At 40.6% G+C, this 22,522-nt stretch overlaps 2 protein-coding genes across 6 annotated transcripts in view; one reads left to right on the top strand and one right to left on the bottom strand.

Moving 5' to 3' along the window:
• kif9 (kinesin family member 9) overlaps positions 1-22,522 on the bottom strand; it is a 42,963-nt gene that overhangs the window by 14,496 nt on the left and 5,945 nt on the right. The gene's annotated exons all lie outside the window — the stretch shown is intronic.
• On the top strand, positions 3,102-11,703 carry LOC115195743 (zinc finger protein OZF-like). 2 transcript variants are annotated; one of them, XM_029755929.1, is made up of 2 exons: positions 3,102-3,423; positions 10,554-11,703. In XM_029755929.1, the coding sequence occupies exons 1-2, from the start codon at positions 3,228-3,230 to the stop codon at positions 11,684-11,686; spliced, it is 1,329 nt and encodes a 442-aa protein (XP_029611789.1). In that variant the 5' UTR covers positions 3,102-3,227; the 3' UTR covers positions 11,687-11,703. The 2 variants fall into 2 exon arrangements, with proteins under 2 accessions (XP_029611789.1, XP_029611788.1); XM_029755928.1 differs by lacking the exon at positions 10,554-11,703 and adding an exon at positions 6,902-9,504.

The raw sequence follows: 22,522 nt of genomic DNA, 5'->3' as shown, positions 1-22,522 counted from the left end.
CCGAACACTATATGGTTTAATTTTAACCTCACCCAAATGTATAGCCCCGTTGGAAAATATAAATGTACTGTTTGAAAATGTGAAATGTTAGATTTTATTTTTTAAATGTGAATCACATTTTTATTTGGCGTACCCACGACGGCATTGCGTGTGTACCGCAGTTTGGGAATACCTGTACTACACCAACAAAAGGAACATAAAACTTGATATCCCAAATATGATCTGGCTAAAAGTTCTTAAATCAGTTATAGAACCCATTGCCCTCTATGGTTGTGAGGTCTGGGGTCCACTTACCAACCAAGAATTCACAAATTCTTATTTTTTTACAACCACCTAAAAAGGAAGCAATGCCTACACATTCCACCACAAAGCCCTCACCAAAAGAGAGATGAACCTAGAAAAGAGTCCCCTCAGCTGGTTCTGGGGCTCTGTTCACAAAACACAAACAGACCCCACAGAGAAACACAATTAGACCCAACCAAATTATGAGAAAGAGAAAAGATAACTATTTGACACACTGGAAGGAAGCAACCAAATACCTGAGCAAATTGGAATGCTATCTGGCCCTAAACAGAGAGTACACAGTGGCAGAATACCTGACCACGTGACTGTCACAAAATTAAGAAAATCCTTGACTATACAGACTCATTGAGCATAGCCTTGCTATTGAGAGAGGCAGACCTGGCTCTCGGGAGAATTCAGGCTTTGTGCACACTGCCCACAAAATGAGGTGGAAACTGAGCTGCACTTCCTAACCTCCTGCCAAATGTATGACAACATAAGAGATACATATTTCCCCACAGATCACACAGACCTACAAAGAATTGGAGACCAAATCAAACATTGATTTACACCCATATCTGTTATGCAAAATACCACAGTGTGCAATCACAGCAGCAAGATCCAGTTGCCATGAGAAAAGGGCAACCGGTGGAGCACCAATATTTATCTGTTTATTTACTATTCGTCCTACAACCACGTGCACATTGCTAAAACAATGATAATATAATGCTTGAAATGTTTATATTTTTTAAACCTTTGTGAAGGAAATGCTTACTTTTAATTTCTAATCGTTTTTTGTTGATATTGTTTTGTCTTCTCACTTTTCTTTATTTCACTTGCTTTGGCAATGTACACATGTTTCCCATGCCAATAAAGTCCCTTTGAATTTAATTGGAGAGAGAGAGAACCAGTCTATATTTCTATTTGTGAGGCTGTGTTTGCCCCAGCTGTTGCATCATTAGATAAGAGCTTGTGGCTGTTTGAGAGAGGGAGGACTTATCTTACCATAGAGCCCCACAGTGGAGGTGTCATAATACCCATAAAACCTAGCGGTCAAACAGGGAAATGGTTCCAATAATTTTTTCACCATTCATTTTTCCCCAAAGGCGATTTTAGAAACACTTCAAATAAGGGCTGTGTTTCGTGTAGGCTTACCCTGGCGTGACGTTTTGATAACCATGTAAATCTCTCTCGGACAAGGTGACTTTTATCAATATATTTGGTTCTATTTACTCTCAGATTCGAAAATACTAAATAGCATCAAAGTAGACATCATGCAAAACTACAAATCCCTGCACGTCATCTCTAGCTGACACCTTTGCTAAAAGGTATTGTGTCAATTTAAAACTTGCAAAAGACAGTTCACAGAATTTTCGATTCAGCAGTCTCATCCAGATCATCATGGCATTTGTAGTTCTTTATGATAGCCACATTAGCATTTCATTTTTGTGTGGTAAATACAGGTGAATATATTGATAAAAGACACTTAGAGAGAATTACACGGTTGTCAAAACGTCACGCCAAGGTAAGCCAACACGAAACACAGCCCTTATTTGAAGTATTTCTAAAATCGCCTTTGGGAGAAAATGAATGGTGAAAAAACGATTGGAACCATTTCCCTGTTTGACCGTTAAGTTTTATGGGTATTATGACTCATACAGTGGTACTCTATTACCAGATAAAAGGTGAGAGGAACCATAGAACATAAAATGCAGGACAGCGGGGAGGTGAAATTCAGTCAGGTTGTGTAGACATCAGGTCTGTTTATTTTTTCTCCACGTCTCTGACCTGTTTTTTTTTTATTTACAGTATCTAATATCTACATATTTAATCTAGAGCTATGCTCATCTCGATTTGAAAAAGAGTCCCCCAAAAGGTTGCAGGGCATGAATAAACTGGTAATGAACTTTGGCTGTATCTTCTGTTTTTAATTCCCTATATGGTAAACGTTGTATAATGGTAACAAAAGGGAGGAAGTTGTGTTGAGCAGGATGAGATTTGGTCGTACAGGGAGGCCAGAAACTACCTGCCCTACAGGACACCTACAGAACCTGATGTCACAGGAAGGCCAAAAAGATCCTCAAGGACAACAACCACCTGAGCCACTGCCTGTTCACCCCGCTACCATCTAGAAGGCAAGGTCAGTACAGGTGCACCAAAGCTGGGACCGAGACTGAAAAACAGCTTCCATCTCAAGGCCATCAGACTGTTAAACAGCCATCACTAACACAGTGAGGCTGCTGCCTACATACAGACTTGAAATCATTGGCCACTTTATTAAAGTGACTCGTGATCCATTTACTAATGTTTACATATCTTGCATTCCTCATCTCATATGTATATACTGTATTTTATACCATCTATTGCATCTTGCCTATGCCGCTCAGTCATTGCTCATCCATATATTTATGTATTCTTATTCCTTTACTTAGATTTGTGTGTATTCGGTAGTTGTTGTGGAATTGTTAGATTACTTGTTAGATATTACTGCACTGTCGGAACTAGAAGCACAAGCATTTCGCTACACTCGCAATAACATCTGCTAACCATGTGTACGTGACCAATACAATTTGTTTTAACTTCTTTAAAATGTATATGAAAACATGATACTGGAATGTGTGAGTGTGATGGGTGTGTATGGTAGAGGAAACTGTTGAGCATGTTGAATTGTTTAATTACATTGTGTACTCTGATTTAGATCGGGGCTTCATTTTATTAGAAAAACAGGAGTTAATGGGTAACATACAGTAAGTGGTGTAGGTAGGCTGGGACCGGCCTCACACTCCAGTACAGTAGGTGGCGGTGCATGCACCTTTCAGTTGGTTGCGATCCGCAAAACAAATTTAAAGAATAAGTAGCACCTAGTTTCCTGTTCCTTAAACACGGATCCGTAGTGACAGCAAAATAACAATACATTCTCTCAACTATCCCTTTCCTCCCCAAAAATGTCTAAACTACAGCAGATCAATGTATTTCTCAACGAAAAATTAACAGCACTTCCTTCGGAGATATCCGTGTTAGTAAAAAAAACGATCGCAGAGCACCAGGAAGAAATCTCCCGTTTGAAACGGGCGAATGCACGTCTACGAAGACTGCTGGATTTGGTTTTCAAACCAGAGATAAAGTTGCATAGATTAGCAGGTTTGTGACTACGTCTCTCTATTTGACATTCATTTTACATTGTAGCCTAAGTATAGTCATTTAAATTGGAGGGGTTTTGAGTAGTACATAATTTCGCCTAGTCATACACAGTTGCGGCCAAATTACAATTCCGTCCGGCAGATGGCGCTATTATTCCTTTTACGTAGATTAGCCTGCTGCATTACATTCCAGTTGGATTCAGATGACAGACTCGTGCCCCTCGGCGCCGTCTCGTACATAAAACATCCTCCATTTAGGCTGCAAGGCGTCGATTTCTTGCTTAAATAGCAAATGATTGGAACCCAGAAGCTAGTACTTGGTTGCACAGCTTTTGGCCAAGATAATCTAAAAACTGAATGCTTCTCGTTATGCACGTTAAGGCCGCCTGGTCTGCGAACATCAAAACGAATGCGTCTCAGATGGAACGTGTGAGCGCCACCTGCAGATGTTTGTTGGTCGCGTGAGTCCGTAGCTCTGTTCAAGTGTGCTATGCCAAAGATTGGATATACTGACAAGATATGTCTCCGCCCAAACAATGGAAGTCGTTGTCCACAAAGCGGCACGGCGGGCTCTCTCATTAATGTATTCCTTTTTTGAATATTCGAGGAGGGTTGTTAACGTCAACCGCCTATATTCAATCTAGAGATACGTTATGTTACTAGTCTCATGCCATCAATATGCATAACCATCTGCTGGATGGAAAGAGATTTTCCTCTGAGTTGGGCCTCTCGCTTCATCTCTGGTCCAGGGCGTTACGTCAACCACGGTTACTTGTGCAGCTAGCTTGAGCAAAGATTTTTATCACTAAACCAAGATAGACCACAGCCTGTCGTTTCCAATGGGAACAAATGAGCCATAGTGGGCAGAACAAGCAAGGAGGGGGGCAGAGCTAAGCACGAACTAGCGAGATCCTATTGGCGCGTTCTAGCATCATCTGCATATTTCCGTTAGGGAACGCCGACTCTGAAGTGCGCCTGTCAAATAACTCAATTCGCCTTTGCTCTTCTTCTAAACAAAATCTTTTTAAAGACTTTGGCAAAGGATAAAGTCTACACACTTTAGTACACTCTGTTCAGATTTTAGTTTTGGAAACAGAAAACTGTATTGAGATCAAATGCTTCATCGATGAGAACATTTGCAGAATGTAGGCCAAAATCCATTTCGTTCCATCTTCTCCCCCTGCCCGCAAGTGAGCTTCCTCTCACCATATTTGGTGGTGAGTGGAACCGCCAAGCAGATGCTTCACATTTTTACATTAGGTGAAATGTGTCTCATTGTTATATCTGTGGCAAGAGTACACACAGAGAATGATAGAGGCCAAAAGGCCATATTAGCATGGCCAGCGCCATTGAGGGCTTCCACCATTTTAATGTAGTCAACTGGGTGGGACTTTCAACTTCATTGGCTGATCCCTTCGCTGGGAGCAAGTGAAAAATACTTGTTTAGTTGGTTCTCTCAATCTAAAAGGCACAACATTAATTTGAGCCAATGTCATAAGTAGTTGAACATGCTATTACTACAACCTTGTGAAAGTGACAAACTGACAACTTTATATCTAAGGAGTGCCTTTGATTTGATGGCCTGCACATGCGAGACGATCGTTAGACTCAATCACGTGTTTCTATGCAGGAGTTTAGCAAGCCAACGTCGCCATGACATTGCCTACAAGCGTGATCGGGGACTTCTATTGTAGAAGCACTTTCTGCCTATGTTCATACTGTACTGTCTTTGGCGGTAACACACCATCCTCTCTGGCACCATTCGACCTGTCTGAGCTCCTATGCCTCAGAGCGTCTGTGTCCTGAGAAGTTATCTGCTGTAGCCAGACCCTATTGAAGACAACTTGCAGACAAATGCTTCTCATTACCATCAATGAGCTTGCTGCACCTTTCTAATAGCAATCTGTCCCAGTCTTCAAAAGCAAACTGCTCTAATTCTTTCATGTTTGAGGGGTGCCCTCCACCAACTGCTTTTGTGGAAATTAGGGGAATTATCTAAGAAAACTGTAACGGTGCCAATATACACTGAGTGTACGAAACATTAGGAACACCTGCTCTTTCCATGACAGACTGACCAGGTGAATCCAGGTGAAGGCTATGAACCTTTATTGATGTCACTTGTTTAAATCCACTTCAGATCAATGTAGATGAAGGGGAGTAGACACGCTAAAAAAATCATTTTTAAGCCTTGACAATTGAGACATGGATTGGGCCATTTAGAGGGTGAATGGGCAAGACAAAAGATTGCGGTGCCTTTGAACGGGTATGGTAGTAGGTGCCAGGTGCCCTGGTTTGAGTGTATCAAGAACTGCAACGATGCTGGGGTTTTCACGCTCAACAGTTTTCCGTGTATATCAAGAATGGTCCACCACCCAAAGCCAACTTGACAACTGTGGGAAGCATTGGAGTCAACGTCGGCCAGCATCCCTGTCCATGCCCCGATGAATTGAGGCTGTCTTGAGGGCAAAGGGGGGTGCTACTCAGTATTAGGAAGGTGTTCCTAATGTTTTGTATATTTGGCTGCAATTGTAGCTACTGACTAAAAGAAAAATGTGAGATGTTAGCTCTGCTAGCTAGCCAATTATCTGCTCAATAATACTGCACTTACAATATATGATTTTGGTATATATATATATCAATGTGGTTTTAGGGTCGTTCTATTTTATTGCCATCACTTTTTGACCACACACCTTTTGATTTGAACAAAGCTTTCCATATTTGCCCATGGTATCTTTTATCCAACATATCATACTGAAACAGGAGTGGTCAAAAAATGACTTTTTGGACCTGAATGACAAAACATTTAGGAGATGGAGATGCTCAGAGTTGACCTGGTCAAAAAGTGATTCAAATCAAAGTGATTGTCAATCTTTTTCTATATTTTAGGCCATTTTGTCTTAAATTTGAATGAGTATTTTACTGTTGCAGCACACATTTTGATAGCATACTGTGTGCAGAGTTACAGTTTCAGGAAATACCATTGTACATGCATTCAAGTTAATTCACGCTGAAATGACTATCATACATGTTTAGCCAGCCTGGTCTCAGAGCATTTCATATTATTCTTTATGTTAAATCAGAGACACTTCAATTAGTATGATATCTTACATTTTATATGGTATGGTTTCATTTATATGATATGTTACGAATTAGCAAAACGTAGAATGTTACAAATTTGCAAAACGTATGACATGTTACAAATTCCAATTTTTGTTGTGGCTAATGTTAGCTGGGTATTAAGGGTTGGAGTTAGGTTAAACTGTTAGTTAGCTAACATGCTAAAAAAGTAGTAAGTAGTTGAAAAGTTGCTAAAGTTGTCTGTGATGAGATTTGAACCTTTGGGTTGCTAAAGGATTTGCGTTATTTTTTATTTTTTTTCCTTAAGTAGCCTTCTGTCTTATGTAACCATACCAAACGTCCCGGATTTAGGTTTACTATGTTACGTCTTTTCATCAAATTTCATCCTTTCTTACCCCCAGACCTCCAGTTGCTCACTCTCACTGAAGAGGAGGTTAACCCTGAGCAGCAGCACTGTGAGCAGGAATGGAGCGCCAGTCTGGGGCTGCAGGAGTCTGATGCTGAAGAGTCTATATGGAACTCTATCGACATAACTGTAGAGAACCGCACAGAATCTGATGGCGTGAGCTACAGCAAGTCCGAATCAACCAGTGACTACGAGCCCCCCTCTGACAGTGACAACAGTGAACGTGATCATGTAAATGTGGAGAATAGAATACAATTGTCAGGCTTAAAGCCTCTTAAATCAAAGCGAGGAAGAGGGCGGCCAAGGAAAGAAACCGGGGCGTTGCCTGATTTAAAATGTGACGTGTGCATAAAACGTTTTGCGACAGCAAGTGGTCTGAGAAGGCATCTGCAAAATTGGCACAGCGAAGAGAGACCAATAGGACTGCCAAGGAAAGAAACCAGTGAGTTGTCGGATCTGAAATGTAACGTTTGCGGAAAATGCTTGGCGACGGCACGTAGTCTGAAAAGGCATCTGCAACTCAGGCACAGTGAAGAGAGGCCATACATGTGCGACACATGTGGACAATGTTTCGCCTTGAACCGCTACCTGATCCGGCACATGAAGATTCACGCTGATGAGAGACAACATTGCTGCACCAAATGTGGCAAACGTTTCTTTCACAAGGAAAGTCTGAAAAATCATATGGTTAATATTCACACAGGGCTGGTTTTTAAATGTGATTTGTGTGGAAAATGCTTGTCAACAAAAGGTCGTCTGAAACTGCATCGGCAAAATCACACTGGGGAGAAATCCCATCCTTGCAAAGAATGTGACAAAGCCTTCGACTGCGAGTCTGGCTTGATAAAGCATATGAGGACTCACACAGGGGAGAAACCATTTCAGTGTAAAGAATGTGGCAAATGCTTCGGCGAGAAGGGAAGCCTGACAAAGCATATGATGACTCACACACAGGAGAAACCACATCGCTGCAACGAATGTGGCAGATGCTTCAATCTAAAGGGAAACCTGACCGTGCATATGAGGACACATACGGGGGAGGGAGTTCAATGTCATTTGTGTGGAACTTACTTGAAGTTAGCATCAAGTTTGAAGAGGCATCTGCGAACTCACAGAAGAAATATTCACAAAGACTAAGAACACGTAACAATGCACTTTGTGTTAAATGGAAGGTAGAAGAAGTATCAAGAGGACAGCTCTCAGATCACTGCTCTTGGTTAAGGGTACAGTCTGCCATTTGGAAATCTGTTCAATGGTCATTTTAAGAGACGTTACACTTTCAAGTTCAAGTTTGTCAGATGTCAAGGAGCTAGGTCAGTCTGTGCCTGCGTTCTGATTTGTCATATTAAACATTGAAACGGTTTAGGCCTATTGGCTTATGAAATGAATTTATGAAATGTTACGTGTTGTGAGGAGAAACGCATGTTAGTTTGTCAGACGCCGACATTCAATTGGTTTTGGGCACGCCAAATCTTTGCTTGAAGCTCTGCTAATTTACTTTGTCTAATCATGCTTTTGCTTATTCATTTTACCATTCAAATGCACATGTTTTGGTTATGTTAAAGGTAGAAATTGTTTGCAAACTTACCTGGTAAGGGTCATTTGAAAGGAGAATTGTTTGTTCTACTGTCATGCTCCCAGCCTGGTCTCATAGACTAGACGTAACATAGTAAACGTAACCCTTTAACGTAACTCCTAACCCAGCAAACCAGCTAGCTAACATTAGCTGCCTAGCTAAAGTTAGCCACACCAAATTGGAATTTGTAACGCATACATTTTGCAAATTCGTAACATATTGTACATTTTGCAGATTCTCATATTATACAAAATGTATGATGGACATCCACAAATTAATACATACCATACGAAATGTAACATACTAAATTAAGTGTTGCGGATTTACGTACAGAATATTACAAAATGCTCAGAGACCAGGCTGATGATCCACTGCATCTGGAGGTGTGTCCAACAGAGCAGCACTACTTACCCTGTGTTACTGGGTTCTGTAATGTGGTTGAATCCCAGGGGGGGAGAAATGTTACACAAATCTATTATATGCTTTATGCAAACACGGTTATTGAAGTGTGTGTGTGTATTTATGAATTGTGAATGTGATTACCTTCTTATGGTTATTGATCATTTCATTAATGTATTTTGACCATTTAGTTGTGATCGATCAAAAGTGGTACATTCCAAGGTGAGGCTTGAGGGACTTGTACTTAAACCTTGCCATTTCATTGTTGGCCAGACAGAGACAGGGCTAGGGTTCCATGCTGGTCGTAGGGGACGCACTTTTCACAGCACTTTGATACGAAGTGATTTTCGTAGCAGGTTAGGAGAGCATTTTCTCTAACCCTAACCTCAATCTCCTAACCTGCTGCGGAAAAGTCACGTCGGTGTCGTAAAAAGTGTTTCCCGCTTGCATGAACCAGGCATGATGGAGGCCTGGTTTATTTTGAGCTCTCCACTTATTTGATTTGCCCCCAGTTTGTTTCCTCGTTTTGTTATTTTCCGTTGTACATATGTAAAGAGTGTACAGTTTGCCAACTACTCTACGTCACTGTAAATAAACATCCGCCCCTGGACATTGCGCTGCTACTTCTTGTCTGCTTCCTCCCTGAAACCTCCAACTATAGGGGAGCCTCCGTTACATCAGACATTATCAGAACTCTAACCGGATAAACCAAGTTTTTGTAGATCTAGCTATATGCCTTCACTCCAAATTAATGGAAAATATAACAATCAAATCAAACCAGGGAAACCAGGAAATGATGGTGCTGATATTTTCCATTCATTTGGGATTGAGGTATATAGTTGGATCTAACACAGCAGATTGCCTGAGATGTTGACATATCTCAACATTAGTCAACTTTTCAGTTCAGCGAAATGTCACTTTAATTTCTAATAAATAGAATGTGTTATGATTGAGTGACACAGGACAGCTAGGCTACTGGCATAAGTCTGTTCACAAAGCTCTAATGTAATGGTGTGTGATGTGGTAGCAATGTTGCTATTTAAGGATTATCAGGTTGAAAACATGTTTTCCTTAGTCTTACATGGTTACTTTATTGGAATAACATTAATTTGTATCCACTGTAGTTTTTGAATCACTGCAGAGTTGTTTCCCATTCCAGTCACCTCTTTGGTCGCGTTAGTGTGGGTAAAAAAATATATATATATATTGACAAATAGTGCATCCCACAATGCAGGCGATGTTCAGTAAAATATCAATATCATATGTTCATACCGGCGACGGTCCTTACCTGTGAGTGTTCTGCTCGAACAACTCAAGGGTGACATGTAATCCAGCACGCAAACAAAACTTGTGGGAGTTGTAGTTCACATTATACTTTTTTTTTAACTTTCTGAGATGTCTTACTGCTTGAGCATCACATTTTTTTTATAACAGGCATCGACTATAAATTCATCCACATTTTATTTTAGATATAGGCCTATCTAAAATGACCCCGTTTTTCATGAATTGGATTTTACAATTTAAAATCCCATTGAAAACAATATGGGACTAGATACCATCAATGAAAGGGGAAAAGGCAGTCATTGTCCCACCGTTTTAGGTACTAGCCCTATTTGTCTCTTTTCAGCATTTTAGGTTTTCATCAAATGTATTCCTTTCTCCTTACCCCCAGACCACCAGAAGCTCACGCTCACTGAAGAGGTTAACCCTGAGCAGCAGCACTGTGAGCAGGAATGGAGCGCCAGTCTGGGGCCACAGGAGTCTAATGCTGAAGAGTCTATATGGAACTCTATCAACATCATAACTGTAGAGAACCGGACAGAATCTGATGGCGAGAGCTACGGCGAGCCCGAATCAACCAGTGACTACGAGCCCCCTTCTGACAGTGACAACAGTGAAAGTGATCATGTAAATGTGGTCAATAGAATACGATTGTCAGGGTTAAAGCCTCTTAAATCAAAGAGAGGAAGAGGACAACCAAGGAAAGAAACCAGGGCGTTGCCTGATCTGAAATGTGATGTGTGCGGAAAATGCTTGGCGACAGCACGTAGTCTGAAAAGGCATCACCAAAATCGGCATCTTGAGGAGAGACCAAGAGGACGGCCAAGGAAAGAAACCAGTGAGTTGCCTGATCTGAAATGTGACATTTGCGGAAAATGCTTTGTGACAAGAGGCGGTCTACGAATGCATGAGAAAAATAGGCACAGTGAAGAGCGACCATACATGTGCGACATATGTGGCCAAGGTTTTGTCCTGAACTGCTACCTGATCCGGCACATGAAGACTCACATGGAGGAGGGACAACATTGCTGCACCGTATGTGGCAAATGTTTCAATCACCAGAATAACCTGAAAAATCATATGGGTACTCATACAGGGCCGGCTTTTAAATGTGATTTGTGTGGAAAATGCTTGACAACAAAAGGAAGTCTGAAACAGCATCAGCAAAATCACACTGGGGAGAAATTGTATCCGTGCAAAGAATGTGACAAATCCTTCAGCATTAAGGGAAGCCTGATATTGCATATGAGGACTCATACAGGGGAGAAACCATTTCGATGCAAAGAATGTGGGAAGTGCTTCAGCGACAAGGGAACCCTGACAAAGCATATGATGACTCACACAGAGGAGAAACCACATAGCTGCAACAAATGTGGCAAATGCTTCAGTCTAAAGGGAAACCTGACAGTGCATATGAAAGTTCATACAGGGGAGGGCGTTCAATGTCATTTGTGTGGAACTCACTTGAAGTTAGCATCAAGTCTGAAGAGACATCTGCGAACTCACAAAATAAATTCACAATGACTAAGAACACATAACAATGCCCTTTGTGTAAAATGTGTTGCATGGAAGAGACTATTATAAGAGCACATCTCACTGGGCACATACATCTGGTCAACTCTAGTTTTGATTTCAATTAGGTTGAGTTGTCAACTAACATGTAGGGCTTCCGTAAACGTGAATTCAACGTGAAATCAACAAAACATTTCACCATTGGATTTAGGTGAAAAAAATACAATTCCCTTACATTGATGACTTTTGGCAAATCCAATCAGTTTTCCACATTGATTCAATGTCATCACATTGATTTGTTGCTGTTGAAATGATGTTTGAACAAAGTTGATTCCACCAGTTTTTGTCCAATAGGATGTCACTATAACTTTACCAGGTCACTACTGGGACAAGCCAATTTGCTTACTCTAAGTACTTTAAACAATGCATAAACCTAAAGTTTTGCAGTATAAATGACTATCATTGATAAACATTTAAATATAAGCAAAAACATGTACAGTTGAAGTCGGAAGTTTACATACACTTAGGCTGGAGTCATTAAAACTCGTTTTTCAACCACTTCACAAATTTCTTGTTAACAAACTATAGTTTTGCCAAGTCGGTTAGGACATCTACTTTGTGCATGACACAAGTCATTTTTCCAACAATTGTATACAGACAGATTATTTCACTTAATTCACTGTATCACAATTACAGTGGGTCAGAAGTTTACATACAGTAAGTTGACTGTGCCTTTAAACAGCTTGGAAAATTCCAGGAAATTATGTCATGGCTTTAGAAGCTTCTGATAGGCTAATTGACATCATTTGAGGATGTATTTCAAGTCCTACCTTCAAACTCAGTGCCTCTTTGCTTGACATCATGGGAAAATCAAAAGAAATCAGCCAAGACCTCAGAAAAATAATTGTAGACCTCCACAAGTCTGGTTCATCCTTGGGAGCATTTCCAAACGCCTGAAGGTGCCATATTCATCTGTACAAACAATAGTACGAAAGTATAAACACCATGGGACCACGCAGCCGTCATACTCCTCAAGAAGGAGACACGTTCTGTCTCCTAGAGATGAACGTACTTTGGTGCGAAAAGTGCAACAGAACAACAGCAAAGGACCTTGTGAAGATGCTGGAGGAAACAGGTACAAAAGTATCTATATCCACAGTAAAACGAGTCCTATATCGACATAACCTGAAAGGCCGCTCAGCAAGGAAGAAGCCACTGCTCCAAAACCGCCATAAAAAAAGCCAGACTACGGTTTGCAACTGCACATGGGGCAAAGATCGTACTTTTTGGAGAAATGTCCTCTGGTCTGATGAAACAAAAATAGAACTGTTTGGCCATAATGACCATCATTATGTTTGGAGGAAAAAGGCCGAAGAACACCATCCCAACCGTGAAGCACGGGGGTGGCAGGATCATGTTGTGGGGGTGATTTGCTGCAGGAGGGATTGGTGCACTTCACAAAATAGATGACATCATGAGGATGGAAAACTATGTGGATATATTGAAGCAACATCTCAAGACATCAGTCAGGAAGTTAAAGCTTGGTCGTAAATGGGTCTTCCAAATGGACAATGACCCTAAGCATACTTTCAAAGTTGTGGCAAAATGGCTTAAGGACAACAAAGTCAAGGTATTGGAGTGGCCATCACAAAGCCCTGACCTCAATCCTATAGAAAATGTGTGGGCAGAACTGAAAAAGCGTGTGCGAGCAAGGAGGCCTACAAACCTGACTCAGTTACACCAGCTCTGTCAGGAGGAATGGGCCAAAATTCACCCAATTTATTGTGGGAAGCTTGTGGAAGGCTACCCGAAACGTTTGACCCAAGTTAAACAATTTAAAGGCAATGCTACCAAATACTAATTGAGTGTATGTAAACTTCTGACCCACTGGGAATGTGATGAAATAAATAAAAGCTGAAATAAATCATTATCTCTACAATTATTCTGACATTTCACATTCTTAAAATAAAGTGGTGATCCTAACTGACCTAAGACAGGGCATTTTTACTAGGATTAAATGTTGGGAATTGTGAAAAAACTGAGTTTAAACGTATTTGGCTAAGGTGTATGTAAACTTCCGACTTCAACTGTATGACGTAACTATTTGTCAACCTATGGTTGCAAAGGTGAAGGACGCATATGCCACCGCAATTTATGAACGACCCAATTTATGATTTAATTGTGAGCTAAGCACAACTATTTTCCGCTGTTATAATCCAAAATTATAACTCCGATATTATTACTCTGCAGCATACAAACAAAAATAATGACTTTTCTTTTCCGTGTATATCATATCATACACATTTCCCAACGGATTTTGCGCGATATCTGGACTATGGATTGGACAATTTTTTTCCAATTTTCTTTTTGCTGAACAAATTGCTTATTCTGTTCTGCATCTTCTGGACTAATCGGACTGATGACATGTCGTTTTCTACTTTCATTTTTAATAGCTAGCCTGTGGGTGTGCTGTCTTCACTTGATCATTGTGTTGTGGCGAATAATTGTCCTGTACAGCAGGAATCGCAAATTGTAGGCTAGTGTATTTGAGGTCTAAAGATGCTTCTAGGATTTGTGATTTGACTTTAAAATGTCAGACTTGATTTTCCCAAACGAATAATGTGTCAACTCCTAGGGAGATGTCCATTAATTATTATCCACCTAATGTTTCACTTGTCCTGTTTGCAGCAGGATTATTTTCCCGCTGTGAGAAACGGGGGCGAATTAGGAAAGTAGATCTGTATGTAGCAGCCCCATTATCGTTATGGTGGTTATTGGTTAACATCTGGTCTAGGCCTATAGGACCACGTTTTGAGTGGATTTCTGTTTTATATATTTTATCTCCCTAATATAGGCAGGTTATGGGGATATCACAATTAATGTTCTGATGAAATTGATTGCATGGATTATGTAATCTGAAGGGAATAGTTTAATTTGGAGGGGATACTGTACATGTCTACTATCCTTCTCGTTGTTGTTCTCGATTTTTGGTATTACTGTCAGTTAATGTTTTTCCGATATTGATATCCTTGGTTGGTTTCTATGTTTTGAATTGTTAATGATGGTCTCTTTTTTTTGCCAGTTGCTCTTTTTTTCGTTTTGTTCTACTGTTCTAGTTATTGGCCAGTTTTTTGTTTAGTTGCTATTGACCACTTCTATCAGCTATCTAGGCCAGGGGTTCTTAAACTTTTTCAGCCTGGGACCCAAATTAGAAATTCTGTGTTTTCCTGGGACCCAAGTTTATGAAAACATGCAACTATACGTAAATATGGGTACATTACATTGCCCTTATGCCTAAAACAAATGCAATATAGACAAAAACAAATAACAATGAAATGAAATATCCATATACATATCTATTCATGTTTATTGTTCCCCATTAAAAACACTTACATATCTGTCTAGGTTGGAACTGTTGCTGTTAAAATACAATAAATCATTTTCATTCTGAACTGGAATAAACAGATTGATCACATCACACAGATGAATAACAGAACACACACAGGCTTTTTGATAGCGCAACCCTAAGTAACAGTACAGATGAAAAATGATCAGGCCTACTACATCTTACTGTAGAAATGATTGTTGAAAGAAAGTAGAGGTTGGAACTGTGACTGTTAAAATACAATACATAATTTTTATTATGAACTGGAATAAACTGATCACATCCCACAGATGTAGACCAGAAAACAAATAAACACACACACACACAATCCTAATGAGAGGTGTGTGGCTGGTTGAAGTTTTCAACAAGCAGGTCTATTCTGGGCTTCGTTTTTGACATTGCAACCCTGAGGTCATACGCAGCATTGAGTCTGTTTCTGTACTTGTTTTTTAAGTATGCCAGTGTTGAGAACCCTGACTCGCATAGCGGTATGTGGTACCAAACTGGACCAGAACATCTACTGCTTTCTCAGGCAGGCAGGAGACCACTTCCTGCTGTAGATGAGCAACCCAGAACTGTGTTTGCCTCAAAAAGCATATTTTTCAATCAGTTTATTTCAGTCCAGAATAAAGATGATTACTTGTATTTTAACAGCAACAGTTCCAACCTTGTTTTCAACAATAATTTCTACAGTAAGATGTACAGTAGGCCTGATCATTTTTCAGCTGTACTGTTACTTATTAAGGTTGCACTATCAGTAGCTAGCTAGCTTGCTTTAGCTAACGTTAGCTAGCTATCTATTAGCTGTGCACGAGGGGATTGTTTGAAGATAAACTCACATCGACTGCTATAAGAGATAGTACTCCCTTATTTCTGCTTATCATCACCTGTTATAAAATGACAACAATGCCTTGCTAGCTAACTTACTTTTCCACTGTCGAAGCACTGTTTCCTGAAGCATTCTGCCCTGTTCTGAAAGAACTCCATGGGTTTACCATCATGCTGTGGATGTTTGGTCAGGACGTGTCGTTTTAATATGTTCGTTTTGAGAGATTCATTACTAAGCACTTCCACACACAAAACACATTGTGGGCGCTCCTAGTTATTTCTAAAAGTTTGTATGCAACCAAGAGAGAGAGAACTCATCGCTGTATTTGCGTTTCATGACAATTGAGCTCAGTCAGAATTAGTCACAGCGGTGATTGACGGTAAGTGGGAATGAGAAGTCAGCGGCTGTCAGCGCTTCATCTGCTGCTGAACGACAGCGCTGCGGCGTGTGGGTCGAGTGATCTTCACGAAAACTGCTAAAAAAAAAAAGATCCGGTAAACCACGAAGCACACGCACATCTCCCTCCCCACTCCTGCAGCTGCCAAACTGAGCAGACACCGCTGGTAAGCAGAGAGCCGTACTGAACAGAGAGCGCCGTTGCACTTGGCCAAATCAATTCGAGTAATTAATGAAATAATTATACATTTACTTTGACACGTCGCTACCCACCATTAACGGGTCCACGACTCATACTTTAAGAAAGACTGATCTAGGCTATAATGACCATAAAGTAAATGCACCTCTCACGTGAGGCCTTTAGGTTTAGGTATGGATCAAATTTACAGAATGGTTACCTGGAGGAAAATGGGTGAGAGCCATGCTTTTTTTAAATTTCAGTCAAGGGGAGGGTTTAATCATTTAAAAATCTAGTCCAGGTGAGGGTCATGTAATTTGTAATTGATGACATTTCAATATTTCTCAGTGTTTTAGAATTCGTTTAGAATCACTGGGGACGGGAGACATGTCCCCCCACCACATTCTGAAATTGCATTTTGTCCCCCCCAGTTGTATAATTGGAATCTGATACAGAATGAGACAACGGTGTGCTTTAGGACCATTTGGACTGGATTAAAAAAATGAAATAATAATAATTATCCCCCCCACTTCTAAAACCAGAGTTGCATCCCTGAGTGTGTCTATAGGCTATTTATTGTGGTCTCAATCAAATGATCCATAGCCTATAGGCTACGAAGTGCATGCTCAGAGAAGCACAGAGCAAAGTTCTATTTCTTAGGTAGCTGCTGGGATGGTCTAAATAAAACTAGGCTGCACTACACACTGCAATGGATATTCCAACCCTGAGCCCCGGCCAGCTCTGCATTTATTGATTAAAAATGTTTGTGTGTGCTGCCTAACTAATGGATGTGCTGCGTAGGCCTACCATGGCAGTTCAGGAGAGTCAAAGTTTTTTCTGAAAATAACGTTTGATTATTAATAATTATTGCGTGCAGACTAGCCTATAGCCTACGTTCTGTTTAGGTTGCGAATGATAGCGCGAAGATGAGAAAGAGGACTCACATTTTTGATAGCTTGCTACTACTATAATTGATTTGAATAAAAACGATGTTTCTTGCCCATGATGTATTTATCAGAGTTATTGACCTCACAATAAGCCAGATTCGAGTCATTTACATTGTGGTGCTGAAATCTGAAGCAGCAGCTGCACCACAAACAATCGGAAATGGACATCTCATGGTTCTGAAAGTAGGCAAATTCGAGTAGGCATAACTCATTTCAACATCATTTTAATTAGACTTTACTAACAACACGAGGGCTTTGTGTTGAAGGCTATTTCTTCCTATTTAAGAACTAAGAGGTAGGCCTACCTGTTCGACAGATTAAATTGGGTTATAGGCTGCTATATCCATAGATTTGTAGGTCAATTCCTCCACCCACCATGCACTCTTTAAATAGCCTCCCTCCTTGTCAGTGAAAGGCTGTTAAGTTCAAACCAAGACTCGAATTGAGGAGGTATAAAAGGGAATGCCATAGGCCTACCTTTTATTAAAGAAAATGATAAAAAGCTCAGGCCTAATGGCTTAAAGAAGAAAATAAAAACGGATCAAATTCTATAAAGTGATCTACACTGCGTGCACAATTATTAGGCAAATTGTATTCCTCTGGATTAATTTTATTGTTGAACAAACACAATGCTCTCAGTCAATCCAAAATGTTATTGAACCTCAAACCTGAATGTTTAACAAAGGAAAAGTGAGTTGTCTTTCTCAGGGAAATATATAAGTGTGCAGAATTATTAGGCAACTATTAGTGTGCAGAATTATTAGGCAACTAAATTACAAAAATAATTTCCCTCAACTCACTTGTTTATTCTAAATTTTTAGAGTAAGTGTAACAAATAAGTAACACAAAATGACAATTATATAACATTTTTGGCCTTTCAAAAATATTCAGTGACCAATATAGCCACCCTTATTTTCAATAACTGCCATGAGCCTTCCATCCATGGAGTCTGTCAGTTTCTTGATCTGTTCACGATAAATTTTCGCTGAAGCAGCAACCACAGCCTCCCAAATTCCCCAAATTCAAAAAGGTGTATTGTCTTCCATCACTGTAAATCTCACGTTTGAGAAGGGCCCACAAGTTCTCAATAGGATTTAAGTCAGGTGAGGAAGGGGACCAGGTCATTATTCAGGCATCTTTGAGGCCCTTGCTGGCTAGCCAAGCAGTGGAGTACTTGGATGCATGTGATGGAGCATTGTCCTGCATAAAGATCATGGCCTTCTAGAATGCTGAGGACTTCTTCCTGTACCACCACTGTTTGACGAAAGAATCTTCCAGAAACTGGAAGTAGGTTTGGGAGTTGAGTTTCAGTCCATCTTCAACCCGAAAAGGTCCAACTACTTCCTCCTCAATGATAGCAGCCCATACCAGTACCCCTCCTTCACCTTGCTGGCACCTGACTCAAAGTGGTGCCCTGTGTCCATTACTGATCCAGCCACGGGCCCATCCATTTGGTCCATCAAGAGTCACTTTCATTTAATCTGTCCATAAAACCTTTGAAAAATGTCTTCAGGTATTTCTTTGCCCAATCTTGACGCTTCAACTTGTGAATCTTATTCAGTGGTGGTCTTGTTTCAGTCTTCTTGACCTTGGCCATGTCTCTGAGCACTTGACACCTTGTACTTCTGAACACTCCAGGTAGGTTGCATTTCTGGAATACGGTGCCACTGGAGGATAATGGGTTCCTGGTAGTTTGACGTTTAATTCTTCTCAAATCTTTTGCAGTTAATTTGCGCCTTTTCTTCTCCATGTGTTTTTTGCGCCCCAGTTGACTATTCGCAACAAAACGTTTGAATGTCCGGTGGTCACACCTCAATAGTTTAGCTATTTAAATAGTGTCGCATCCGTCTGAAAGGCATTTTACATTTTTGGCTTTTCTGTGCCAGTTAAATTTCTTTTTTGGCCCATTTTACCTGAGGTAATGAGGCTGCCTAATCATTATGCACACCTTGATATAAGGTGTTATTCACTTTCGCCACACCCTCCCTCATTACACAAAAACATATCACCTGAAAATGATTAAATCCAATAAGCATTCAAGTTTATATGGTTTGGAGTTCGAAAATGTGAATAGAAACAATGATAAGATCAGAATACTCACTTGCCTAATAATTGTGCACGCAGGGTATAACAGCGCTTTGGTCTGTGATACTTTATGCTAGAAACAAGCTGTAAAATAACCCGGAAAGATGTGACTCAGATGTATATGAGGATATCATTGTTTCATTTCTTTGACAGTCATACGCTGAGTTACAACCTTCTGTAGCCGAGGAGACAAAAAATAGACTTTGCTTGGGAAGTAATCTAATCTGTCACTATCAATAAATTAAACTATTCACTTTCTGTACAATGGAAGATGTTTAAACCCAGACAGTTTTTAGGGAAACACTTCTGACCTTCTCTCGTTGGGTTAAGCCGCCGAGGAAGAGTAGCCAGCAGTTAAAGCTGAACTTTTTCTGCATCAGTAGGCATACTCTGTCTAGGGTGAAAAAATAAGCCTAACTTTTGAACGTACGATGCTCAGATCCCTAATGATGTCTGGATTTAATTATTTGCAAACAGGGAGTTTCGTTATAAACAAGACAAACTGATTTGGCATTGGAGAAATATGATAAGATGAACACATAAGCCTACGGTGTTCGCAGTCCACGGTGGTCTGGGAACCCACAACCTCCTGGCCCGCAGACCTGTGCAGCTGTCAAAACTTGTTGCCTTTATTTTTATTTTATTTAACTAGGCAAGTCAGTTAAGAACAAATTCTTATTTACAATGATGGCCTACCCCGGCCAAGTCCTAACCCGGACAACGCTGGGCCAATTGTGCTCCGCCCTATGAGACTCCCAATCACGGCCGGTTGTGATACAGCCTGGAATTGAACCAGGGTCTGTAGTGACGCCTCTAGCACTGAGATGCAGTGCCTTAGATCGCTGCGCCACTCGGGAGCCAAAAATGCTCACAGGACGAAGAACAGTTTCTAAGACTGCATATCTAAGGCTCTAGTTTGTCCAACAAGTGAGGATAAATGGTAGACATGTTCTCTGCTATCCACTTTGTTTTAATTAGGCTATTATTTTGGGTATAGGGGAGAGTCACTTTTTTTTTTAAAGCGTTGAGGGAGGGTTTAGCTAAAATATAGAACCATCGATTTTCATTTCAGAGAGGTCTGATTTTCTCCATGTAACCCTTATAAATAACATTCACTCCCTTAGGCTGGGGATCAAAACAGGGCCTCTGGCAGTCTCTATGGGGGTGCCACAGGGTTCAGTTCTTGGGCCGACTCTTTTCTTTGTATACATCAATGATGTCGCTCTTGCTGCTGATGAGTCTCTGATCTACCTCTACGCAGATGACACCATTCTGTATACTTCTGGCCCTTCTTTGGACACTGTGTTAACTACCCTCCAGACGAGCTTCAATGCCATACAACTTTCCTTCCGTGGCCTCCAACTGCTCTTAAATACAAGTAAAACTAAATGCATGCTCTTCAACCGATCGCTGCCTGCACCTGCCCGCCCGTCCAGCATCACTACTCTGGACGGTTCTGACTTAGAATATGTGGACAACTACAAATACCTAGGTGTCTGGTTAGACTGTAAACTCTCCTTCCAGACTCACATCAAACATCTCCATTCCAAAGCTAAATCTAGAATTGGCTTCCTATTTCGCAACAAAGCATCTTTCACTCATGCTGCCAAACATACTCTCGTAAAACTGACCATCCTACTGATCCTCGACTTCGGCGATGTCATTTACAAAATAGCCTCCAATACCCTACTCAATAAATTGGATGCAGTCTATCACAGTGCCATCCGTTTTGTCACCAAAGCCCCATATACTACCCACTACTGCGACCTGTATGCTCTCGTTGGCTGGCCCTTGCTACATATTCGTCGTCAAACCCACTGGCTCCAGGTCATCTATAAGTCTTTGCTAGGTAAAGCCCCACCTTATCTCAGCTCACTGGTCACCATAGCAACACCCACCCGTAGCACGCGCTCCAGCAGGTATATTTCACTGGTCATCCCCAAAGCCAACACCTTCTTTGGCCGCCTCTCCTTCCAGTTCTCTGCTGCCAATGACTGGAACGAACTACAAAAATCTCTGAAACTGGAAACACTTATCTCCCTCACTAGCTTTAAGCATCAGCTGTCAAAGCAATTTACCGATCACTGCACCTGTACACAGCCCATCTGTAAATAGCCCACCCAACTACCTCAACCCCATATTGTTATTTATTTATTTTTTGCACCCCAGTATCTCTACTTGCACATCATCATCTGCACATCTATCACTCCCGTGTTAATGCTAAAGTGTAATTATTTTGCCACTATGGCCTATTTATTGCCTTATCTCACTACATTTGCACACTCTGTACATAGATTTTTCTACTGTGTGACTGTACGTTTGTTTATCCCATGTATAACTCTGTGTTGTTGTTTTTGTCGCACTGCTTTGCTTTATCTTCGCAAGGTCGCAGTTGTATTCGAGAACGTGTTCTCAACTGGCCTACCTGGTTAAATAAAGGTAAAATATTAATCTGTTAACAAAAAAAGGTTATAGTATAGTAGACTTACAGTTAAAGTCGGAAGTTTACATACACTTAGGTTGGAGTCATTAAAACTTATTTTTCAACCACTCCACAAATGTCTTGTTAACAAACTATAGTTTTGGCAAGTCGGTTAGGACATCTACTTTGTGCATGACACAAGTCATTTTTCCAACAATTGTTTACCGACAGATTTTTTCACTTATAACTCACTGTATCACAATTCCAGTGGGTCAGACGTTTACATACACTAAGTTGACTGTGCCTTTAAACAGCTTGGAAAATTCCAGAAAATTATTGCATGGCTTTAGAAGCTTCTGATAAGCTAATTGCCATCATTTGAGTCAATTGGAGGTGTACCTGTGGATGCATTTCAAGGCCTACCTTCAAACTCAGTGCCTCTTTGCTTGACATCATGGGAAAATCAAAAGAAATCAGCTAAGACCTCAGAATAAAACATTGTAAACCTCCACAAGTCTGGTTCATCCTTGGGAGCAATTTCTAAATGCCTGAAGGTACCACGTTCAATTGTACAAACAATAGTACGCAAGTATAAACACCATGGGA

Source organism: Salmo trutta, chromosome 6 (assembly GCF_901001165.1).
Source record: "Salmo trutta chromosome 6, fSalTru1.1, whole genome shotgun sequence".
In the NCBI taxonomy this organism is placed as follows: Eukaryota; Metazoa; Chordata; class Actinopteri; order Salmoniformes; family Salmonidae; genus Salmo; species Salmo trutta.
Note: the sequence above shows the minus strand (reverse complement) of the source record. Positions and strands in the feature narration are given on the sequence as shown.

Coding starts and splice junctions, on each gene's coding strand:
- LOC115195743 (XM_029755928.1), top strand. CDS start 3,228: ATGTCTAAACTACAGCAGATCAATGTATTTCTCAACGAAAAATTAACA. Junction 3,424..6,901: donor AAAGTTGCATAGATTAGCAG/GTTTGTGACTAC, acceptor TCTTACCCCCAG/ACCTCCAGTTGCTCACTCTC.